This window comes from Aegilops tauschii, chromosome 4, assembly GCF_002575655.3.
Source record: "Aegilops tauschii subsp. strangulata cultivar AL8/78 chromosome 4, Aet v6.0, whole genome shotgun sequence".
Lineage (NCBI taxonomy): Eukaryota > Viridiplantae > Streptophyta > Magnoliopsida > Poales > Poaceae > Aegilops > Aegilops tauschii.
In genome coordinates, this window is record NC_053038.3 from 125,616,095 (window position 1) to 125,627,583 (window position 11,489).

The 11,489-nt window shown below is 39.2% G+C and overlaps 1 protein-coding gene across 1 annotated transcript; it reads right to left on the reverse strand.

The window, feature by feature from the left end:
* Window positions 1-425: 425 nt before the first annotated feature.
* Window positions 426-1,007, reverse strand: LOC109757768 (uncharacterized). The gene has a single exon (XM_020316595.1). It carries the CDS (start codon window positions 1,005-1,007, stop codon window positions 426-428), a length of 582 nt encoding a protein of 193 aa, XP_020172184.1.
* Window positions 1,008-11,489: the final 10,482 nt, after the last annotated feature.

Below are 11,489 nucleotides of genomic sequence, written 5' to 3' on the forward strand. Positions count from 1 at the left end.
ACCCAAAGACTAAATTAGCGCCGGGGCCTCCCCAGAAGGCCGAAAAAACGCCTCGTGGGGGGCACAACGGCTGGAGATGCTCTTAGAGCAACTCCAATGGGGCGACCCATTTCGTTCGCGGGCGTCCGTTTGGGTCGTCGCGGACAAAAAAGCCGGCCCAACGCGCCGACTCAAACGGACGCGCGTCCGCTTTCGTCCGCCTGCCGACCCATTCCCGGCCCATTTTTGAGCCTGATTTGCATCGGCACGGACACAAGACGGACGCGCGCGCGCTCGCCATCTTTCCTCACCGGGCCCGCTGGTCGGTGGCACAGTGGATTCACACCCTCGCCCGCCTGCTACGTCGCCGACGCCGCCGGCCATTTTTTCAGATTAAAATGGATACATAGATAGTTCTAGCGTACACAGATAAAAGAAAAAGACCACTAGTCGTCGCTTTCTGACTCCGACTCGATAATGTCCTCCTCCGACGTCTGAAGGTAGGCGTCAGCAAGCTGCTCGTCTTCAAAGTCCCAACCCGATGTTTCTCGTAGCTTCAGTTTCAATTGAGCTGCCTGCTTCCGCGAACGCTTGTCCTCCTGATAGGCGGCTCGCTCCCTCCTCCTCGCGTCCCTCTCCGATCTCAATTGCTTGTAGAACTGGCGCTCGTCGACGATGTCCTGTGGGAAGCCTCCGCGCCACACCACCAAGGCTTCCATGTCCTTCTCTGCGATGGCGACGCGACACTGCTGCCTCCGGTGGACACGACGATCCTCGTGGGTGAAAAGCCGCGGGAGAGGCGCCAGTTCCTGCGCCCGCTGGCTCGACACGTTGGGAAAATTCATATCCCGACGAGGCCGCAGGAGGCGCCACGCCGCCGCGTCGTGCGCGCGGGCCGCCTCCTCTGCGGTGTCGAAGGTGCCGAGGACGAGACGTTTCTCGCGAAACCAGATCTCGGCGGAGAAGGCGCCGGAGCGGCGCTCGCGGACTCCGCGAAAATCCGAAGCGCCCAGGCGGCAGATCGACATGGTGGCGCAGATGCGGCGAGAGTGGGCGGCGGACAGAGTGTGGAGGGAGCGCCTTCTTTATAGCGAGCGCCGGCCGCGGCGCGCACGCGAACCTTTCCCGCGCGCTGGAGCGCCAAGGCCGCTTTCCCCCGCGCGCTGGAGCGCCAAAACCAGGGTGACGACATGATCTTAAACGCGCGCGGTCATGAAATGGGTCGGCCCGTTGGGCGCACTGCCGACCCAAAACTAAAAAAGGGCGGACGGCAGACGGGCGGCCGACCCAAACGAACAAAAAGCGGACAAAAACGCCGTCCGTTTGGGTCGGCCCGTTGAAGTTGCTCTTATGCCATTACGTATGATCGGTTTCTCTCACAGTTTTCGTCGACAATATTATCATGCTCATGTAGATCAAGACCCTCTTAAAATAGTTGAATATAAACTGTAGTTTATGTATGCATTTGAACTTTTAGCTCCCCAAATAGGCAAACATACATATGTGCTAGTCACCGTCTCACCGATCTTGCTGAATTAGTAACACGGAAGGGAATAATAATCTCTCCTAGCTAGCATAGGAGTATACAGTGTATGCGTTGTGGTACGTGCTAGCAGATATGGTCAGTCATACACATTTGCCTATATATTATGCATACAGGCGTGGTCCCCGGTTGGGCTACATAGCTGCATATACTGTGCACTGTAACTGGTGCATAAACTGTGCATATGTTATGTATGGAGTCATTGATCGAACCCTGAGATATACAACTCCACTGTTACCATACACGCACCATATGCGCGCATAGTTGACATTCCATTCTCCATTTTACTGAATATCAATATATGCTAGGCCGCGAATAGTCTGTTGTTATCTTCTAGCTAGATCAGTACGCGCATAGACAACCACTTTGCTAGTTTGATTTCCATTAAAAAGCGGCCGATGAGCGTGGCAATAACGTGAAGGAGAACAAGGAGGAAGAGGACGACGTCTTGTTTGGACCTGGCGGCCCATATTACAGTACATTTCATGTGTTAATAGTGCATGCAACCCAGAGTAGGGTGTTTTGGTGACCGGGCTCCATGGAGGCTGGAAATTTTGAAAAAAATATTCAAACTTCCCAGTTTTAAAAAAATCTGAAAAAATACGCATGTTTATACGGATGAAATGTATGTGCGTGTAAAAATTCGTGATGAAGAACCTTGAATTGTGACCTATACAAAAAAAAGGAAATTCATGGACTTTAGGGATGAACCATATCTTGTGCTGAAAAGCCACGGATTTGTTTTTTAGCTCCCATTTCAATGTATTTCATCATGAAAATTTACACACATGTACATTATGCCTCCATTTATATTTGTATTTTCCTTCAGAATTTTTTGAAACGTAAAAATATTAATTTTGATTTTTTTCGAAAACGGCCTTCAGGAAACTCGGCCTCCAAAAGCAATTTTGGATGCAACCCACATCATCCATGAAAAGCCTGCTATTTCCTTCTATTTTATCCACACCGAATTAAATAATTTCCCTAAAAACATAAAAATAAATAGTAGCCCTAAAAAACATAAAAGGAAATAGTAGACATATTGTATGGCGAGAAATTATATCTTTTCCAAAAAATAGCGAGAAATTATATAGTAGACATAACTGGTTCTACTTTTTCTCGAAGCAAATAAACACAACTTGGTCCTTATTACTGCAAATCTACTACTCTCTCCATCTCTATTTTGGGACGGAGCGAGAAGAAGAATCGATGAACTTTTCCCTATATATTGAGCCATTTGACTATTATATTTGACCTGATATTTGTTAGTAGCTACGATGAACTGTGATTTGTTTCCTAGCCAGGACTTAAACTGTGTTTAGATCGTGTGTGGTAAGGTCACCATTAGTGGGAAAGTGGTGATAACACCTTATGCAATTTGCAACCAAATAGTATGTAGTTCATGCGCCCAGTGCAACGCAGGCAAGTAAACAACTTGTCAATATTGCTTCCCTCATGCAGCCAGCCTACATGCAAGCAACCAAACTATATGTAGATAATGGTTTTTGGCCTGTTTTACCTCAGCCAGATCCATCTGAGATACACATGCAAAGAGGCAAAAAGTGGTACATGCAACCAAACACGCCCTAGATGCGCAGGTGCTGCAGGACTAGATCACTCCTAACTTCTAACGAAAATGAGTACATCGGTCTGATCAGTTCTTCCTACATGCATGGAGAGACTGCAGGTTGGTGAGTACGCTGCCATGAGCTTCAGATCACGATTTTGCGACCACGTGGATGGTAAGTAATGCAAATTTATTTATGAAACAAGGATCACGATTTTCTGTGGTTTTTTTGGTGAATATGTGGTGCTCCCATGGCTTAGGTGTTCCAATCTCACAAAACTCAAATTTTGAACTATAAAAAAATTCTGAAAACAATTTTAGATGTTCACAAGATAAGTGTGTACAACCCTCAAAAATTTCAACTCCAAACTCGAAATACAGACAGAGATACAAAATGAGGTAAATCTATGGGCATCGGACCTACGACCTCATACTCTCAAGCCGGCGATCCGAGCGACCTCAATTGATCAAATTTGATGTCCGCCAAGGATAATTTTTTTTTAGACAACCATGAAGGATAACTAGGATTATTGTCTTGAAGTTGAACACGCTTGTGGCCTCAAATGGGCTTATAGCCCACCTTTTCCTATGTTAATTTTTTTCTTTTCTAGAACCTTCTAAGACAATATATAAATTATAACAAAAGGAAAAAAAAGAAATTTAGAATATTTTTTCATATATTTTAGAAATTTTTATTATAAATACTTATATATTTAATGCACATATTAACATAATGTTTTCTAATATATTTCGTAAAAATGTATATGTATTATTTTAAAAGTATTCATACAACGAAAATAAAATTAAGAATTATAAAAATATATATTATTTAAAATAGTATACAGGAGTATTCATTTTAGAATCTGCAGTGTGGGGGCTTACTAGGCTCGTATTCATTCTTTTGTACATATTTTTTTCTAAAGTATAATAATATTTTTAGCATACACACAAAATTTATTAAAATACCTGAACACTTTTTAAAACAACATAAATTTTTTCTTATAAAGTGCATGAATATTTAAGAAAATGTAAACATTTTCAAAACTATATGAACATTTATTCAAATATATATTTTAAAAAATACTAAGATTTTTTGTTAAATATATGTTCACTTCCTAAAATGATACAAACATTATTATAATGCATAAAATAATTTAAAATATATGAATATTTTCTAAAAATCATACATTTACATTTTTTAGTATTACATATATTTTTTAAGTAAGTTATTTTAAGTGTATGCATATCATTTATAAGATACAATTTTTTACTTTAGTTTATACTTTAATTATAGTTTACATTTTTTTACAAATTCAAAAAATGAAAAAAAACTAAAATCTAGAAAATGGGCCATGGTGGTTGTAGCCCATTTAAGCTCCATGTGTTTGTTCGGGGCCTAGTTATAGTTTTTAGACATCAAACATGACCGGGTGTGGTGGCTTGCACTGCTGATGGGATAGGATAAGTTGCGGGTTCGACCCCTGTGGGTCGCTGATAGGTAGGACATAGAGACTCATAGTGTCGTTTGGGCGCATAGTAGCGAGTAGAAGCCCCCGGCACCGAACACACACTCAAGTCGATCCATCGATACGATATTCTTTTTCCAGCCATTGCATTACAAAGCTCTTACATATGAAGAAAACGTCGATTCATTACCTTTTCGCCTCACAAGCATGAAGCCCGTTGCTTCTTGGCTGTTGTAGCATGAGGTCTAGAACCACCACGTGGATGGTTAATTACCTCCTCGCAAGTATGCATATGTGATGAGTCCACTTGCCATTTAGGTACGCCAGAGTCATGGTCCGAAGAACTCGTCTTCATACCATTCCTTCTTGATCCGGTTGTGATTATGCAACTGAAGGGGTGGTAGAAAACGGCTGCCACGATAGCCCTTTTGCAAAAACTGGGGGAAGACAACGGTTACTTCTCCAACCGAATGAGCTATGGCATATCACACTTTTATGAATTGCATGTGATGTTTATCCTTTTTCATGCGCCCTATGTGATACGCGGTAGTTGTGTTTTATAGGGCGATCTCTCACACAAATATCAAGTAGTTCGTGTCTCCCAAGTGTAGCACCATCTAGAATATGAGCCATGTCGAGGTGCACCACGTTGCATGGGTATGACAAACTTGTCACGTATGAGGTGAGTGCGAACCATTCATACTATAGTAACACTTTGTTGTATTGACGACGTTCAGGAAAGATGGTCTTGAACTCGGAACACGTCCCTCAATAGATGGACAAGAGTTACATGAGATGTGATTGGCATGTTGGCCTATCGGTCAAAAATTTTGTCATCGGTGATGTCACATTCCAACTGCTGTAGGAATTGTTGGATTTCCCAAAAGTGGAAGGGAGATGTAGCACATCAGCAGAAAGTATTTCCCTTATTTAAGAACCAGTTTACCGAACCAGTTGAAGGCAACACACATACAACGTTAGTAGCACCTGCACACAAACAAAATAATTGTTTGCACCCAACAAAAGCAAGACGGTCGTCACTCCCCTTGTTCTTGCTAGCCACAAGGTTAAAAGCAAATAATAGTGATGATAGCAAAGGATAATAGTAAATATAAGAAATACAGAAAATTGATAGCAATTGTTGGAACTAGTAAAAAATTTGGAGAATGGACTCGTGGGCCATAGGTTCACTAGGGGCAGCTCTCTTGAAAGTAGAACAACGAAGGGTAAACAAGTTACTTTTGGGCAATTGACATAATTGCACACAATTATGAAGATCATCCAAGGCATAATCATTATATAGGCATTACGTTTGTGATAAGTAGACCGTTAAACTTACAGACATCTACTACTACTACTCCACTCAAGACGGCTATCCAGCATGTATCTCAAAGTATTAAGTTCATGACAAATAGAGTAGCATTAAGCAAGATGACATAATGTAGGCAAAATAAGACCAAGCAATATGTTGAAACCCCATCGTTTAATCCTTAGTAGCAACAATACAAATACGCGCCCTTATCCTTTCTGTCACTGGACAGGATCACCGCAAGATTGAACCTACTACAAAGCACATCTCCCAGTGAAGATAAATCAATCAAACTTGGCCAAAGTAGACTGATAGATCAGAGACAAATACAAAGCTATAAAATTACACAGGAATGAAGGATCAAGAACTCAAAATAGATCAATGAATAATCTGATCATAAACCCTCAATTCATCAGATCCCAACAAACACATCGCAAAAGATTACATCGGACCGATCTCAGAAGAGATCCTTGTATTGAGAGAGAGAGAGAGAGAGAGGCATCTAACTACTGCTATGGACCCGTAGGTTGATGAAGATAGCTTCCCCAATGGTTTCCGCCCTCCGACAGAGCACCAAAAAAGGCCTCCAAATGGGATCACAGAATAATAGAGGCTTGCGGCGTCGGAAGAATTGTTTCGGGTCTCGCTCTGGGGGTTTTGGAATATTGCGGAATTTATAGGCCATGAATTAGGTCAAACGGAGCCACGTGGGGCCCGCAAGCTTGCACCACGCGCCCACCCCACTAGGCGTGCGGTGTGAGCTTGTGGCTCCCTCGTGCGTCTTTTGATCTCTCCCCGAAGCTTCTAGGTGCTCTTATGTTCCAGAAAAAATCACCATAAGTTCCATCGTGTTTGGATTTCGTTTGGTATGGTTTTTCTGCGAAACAAAAAACATGTAGAAAATGGGAACTGACACTGGGCACCAAGTTAAAAGGTTAGTCCATAGAAATAATACAAAATGACATATAAAGCATACAAAAGCGATAATATAATATCATGAAACAATCAACAATTATTGATACATTGGAGACGTACCAGCATCCCCAAGCTTAATTCGTACTCGTCCTCGAGTACGTAAATGATAACAAAAGAATTTTGATGTGAATGCTGCCCAACATGTTTTTCATCAATGTAACTTGGATATGAATATTGAGATACGAATGATTCAAGGCAATAATCTATCAATTTGACATTAAAACGATAACACATAAACATGCAAGTAAATAATTTATTGCCTTTCAAAATAATGATGATAAAGAAAATGATCCCTACACACTTAATCATGATAAGCATGTCACGCTTAGTCCTCCACGCATAGAGATATCAAATTAAGAACACCCCCGGTGCCAAACCAAGCAATTAAATTATACCTTTTCTTGCTTGAACTTTTTAAACTTTCATGCAATACTTGAGCACGAACAGATGTCTTTAGCACTTAGGATGGCTAAGAGAATGATGATGTGGGTTTGTCGGAGAAGATAAAGGTATAGGAAAGTGTCACATAAATGAGGCTAGATCGTTAGGCAATGGAGAGGCCTTACAATCGAATGCAAGGAGTAGGGATTGCCATGAAAAGGATGCACTTAGAGCTATAAGTGTATGAAATCTCTCTATTTGAAATTGAGTGGGTGTTCATCCAACTTACTTGCTCATGAAGACCTCAAGCATTTTGAGGAAGCTCTCATTGGAATATGCAAGTCAAGTTCTTATAATGAAAAATCCCACTAGTATATGAAAGTGAAAATCGAGTAGACTCTCGATATGGAATACATGGTGATACTTTGAAGCACAGGTCTGGAAAAAAGCCCGCCCCATCTCTCTTTTTCTCTCATAAAGAACTCAAGTATTTATTTGGAAAATTTACTTAGCCTCAAAGCAAAGTATAACTTGCATGCTCCTAGGTAGGAGGTTGGGAGGAGTTAACCATCGCGCGCCCCCGATCCGAACATAGAAAGGTTTATTCTATCATTGATAAATTCTACTCTGACCTCACCGCTAATACTAGCGGCCACCCCTTTCATGCATGGAGACTCGAAAACTTTAATACCATTATAAATACTTAGCTTCAATTATCTACTAACACACTCACATATTACCACTTTAATATCGCAAAATTATTGCAAGGAATCAAAACATATCATATTCAACGATCTACAATTCCATGCAAGTTTTTATTATACCACCTTTGTATACCTATCGTTTTTGGACCAAAAATATAATTCATGCAAATTACCACTTCCTATTCAACTCTCAAAAAGATATAAGTGAAGCAAGAGAGTTCAAATAAGTTCTATAAACATATTTCCATGCTCAAACGAGTATAAGTGAAGCACTAGAGCATTGCCTCAACTTAAAAAAGATATAAGTGAAGTACGAATGAGCATTCTATAAATTAGATATATGTGTGGCTTCTCATAGTAAATGTGTCTAAGGAAGGTTGATTATGAAAAAATTCAAAGAAAAATAAATAAAAGCAAAGACCCTCCAAGTAAAATACATATCATGTGAAGAATAAAAATATAGCTCCAAGTTAGGTTTATCGATACTATTGAAGACGAAAGAGGGGATGGGGATGCCTTCCGGGGCATCCCGAATTATCTTGGGGTGCCTTGAGAATCCCAAACTTAGGCTCTTGCCGCTCCTTATTCTTATTCACATCTTCATCTCACATAAAACTTGAAAACTTCATTCACACAAAATTTACGAAACTTGTGAGATAGATTAGTATAATAAAATAACTCAATAACTTGGGTACTGTAAAGACAAGATTCACAATTGTTCCCACATAATACCTACTATATTCCATCATTTCTACAATTTATATCCCCCAATATAAGTCGTACAAACTTTAAAATAAGCAAACTATGCAATAAAAACAGAATCTATCAAAAACAAAACAACACGTAAAGATCTATTTTTTAGTCATGCTTACGTAACTCAAAAAATTCCTAAAAATTAAAGAAATGTATACAATTTTCATAGAAGTAATATGTAAAAATTTCAGTAATTGATCACGTTCCAGTACATAGTGAAAATCCATATATAGGACGAAAAAGTTTCCGTTTCTACACAAAACAAAATAAACAAGCATCCAAATCACCCTAAAGGCTTTACTTGACACAAAAATTAAAAGAAAAGATACAAACACAATTACTACAGTAGCAATAATCATGTAGACACACTAGAAAAAATAAAAATAAAGATCACTATTGGGTTACCTCCGAACAAGCGTTATTGTTTCATGCCCCTAGTTAGGCATAATGCAAGATATCATGTATTATCAACTTTCAAAAGAATGCCATAGGTGGATCTAATAATAGATTCATAAGGAGGTTTAATTTTCTTTCTAGGGAAATATTCCATACCTTTCTTTAGAGGGAATTGGAACTCTATGTTACCTTCTGTCATGTCGATAATAGCATCTAAAGTTCTCAAAACCGGTATCCCAAGTATAATTGAACAATACGGGTTACATCCAATATCAAGAACAATAATTCTACGGGACATAATTTCTATTAGCAATAATAAGAACATCATTCACTCTTCCCATTGACTTTTTAAAAGCAGAATCCGTTAAGTGCAAATTTAAAGAGCATTCATTCATGTTGGTGAAACCGAGAACATCATACACCGCTTTTGGCATAGTTGAAACACTAGCACCTAAATCACACAAAGCATTGAACTCATAATCCTTAATTTTAATCTTAATTTTAGGTTCCCACTCATTATGCAACTTTTTAGGTATCAAAACCTCTAATTCAGGTCTTCTTCATTAGTTTTGACAAGAGCTTCTACAATATGTTTCGTAAAAGCATTATTTTGTTCATAGGCATTGGGTTAATTAATCATGAATTGAAGCAAGAAAATACATTCATTAAGGGAACAACTATCATAATTAAAATCCTTGTAATCCAAAGTAGTGGGAACATCACTATATAAAGTTTTTTTACCACTTCAAACCCACTTTTATCATTATTAGGAGCAAGATCAGCACCCTCCAATCAATTAGGACGCCTCTTGGCTAAAGTTGACACTTCTTCAGTCCCCCATTATCAACTTAAATATTTCTAAACAAATATTCAATAGTGGATACACCAATAGTTCTAACATCGTCATCATTACTAGCAAGAAAATGCGATTCAACATCATATTCCTCTCTTTCCCTCTAGCTCTAAGCATATCAATCATTTTCCTATTGTAATGAATGGAGATTTGGATTGATTTCAAAGATTTAGGCATTTCATCCTTTTAGGTGGCAAAATTTTAATTGTAAGCATATCCACATCGTCCACAAGTCTACCCATGTTTCTAGACATGGCATCAAGTTTACTTAATGTTCCTCTACCATAACATTGAATTTTTTTGTGAACTAATAAAATATTTAATATTATCCTAAAGATCAGTAGGTATCCTAGTATTAATATATGAATTAACATAGGAATTGTCATAATTATTAGAGGGATCACCGGGATACGGTCTAGAATTATTATTGAAATTCCCTCTATAAGCATTATTATTGAAATTCTTCCTTGAGATAAAATTCACATCAATAGCATCATTATATTGTTCAATTTAAGTATATAGAGGAACATCATTTGGATCAATAGTAGCACTCTTAGTACTAACATGGACATGATAGCATCAACTTTATCGCTTAGGGGGGGCCTTTACTCGACATAATTTACCTTCTTACCAATTGAAGAGCGCTCGGTGTGCCATTAGGAATAGTTTGCCACCATATTATCAAGAAAATTTATAGCCTCTCCAAGTGTTATCCCTAGGAAGTGCCACCTGCAACTGAATCTAGAAGGTTTCTTGAAACAAAGTTTAGTCCCACATAAAAAATTCTGCACTATCATCCATAAGCTCAATCCATGTGTAGGATAAATTTAATTCTCTCCCATGTTCTTGCTCAAGTTGCTTAAAGTTCATAATTTGGTTTCTCAAAGAAATAATTTTGACAGGAGGAAAGTACTTATTAATGAAGGCATCTTCGCATTTAGACCAAGAATCAATACTATTTTTTGGCAAAGAAGATAATAGTGATTTAGCTCTATCTATTAGGGAAAAATGGAAAACTTTCATCTCAACAATATCATTATCCACATCTTTAATTTTTTGCATATCACATAACTCAATGAAGGTATTAAGATGGGAAGTAGCATCTTCATTATAATTTCCGGCAAACTGATCTTTCATGATAAGATTGAGCAAAGCAGCTTTTTACATCATAAGACTCCGCACTAGTGGCGGGAGGAAAAATAGGAGTACTAATGAATCAAAGTTATTAGTACTATAGAAATCGCAATGTTTCGTATTTCCAGGAGTAGACATGATGGTGATTCAAGCAAAGATAGTGTAAGGGCATTTCCCACCATAAGGATTTTGGTATTGATGACAACGCAATCTGTGGACTAATCGCGTGCCTAGGCTACACATGTATACTTTATGTGGCACAAGACAGTTGGGCACCCCCTCCAGACGGAAAAGATCGAAGACAACATTTCTGAAACTTTTGTTTCCTGGGTCATACGAAATCCATACTATTTAGAGGGGATCCGCATCGGAAGGTACACTGGTGCGTGTCGGTCCTAAACAAACGGTTTAAAACCCCTTTCCGCGACG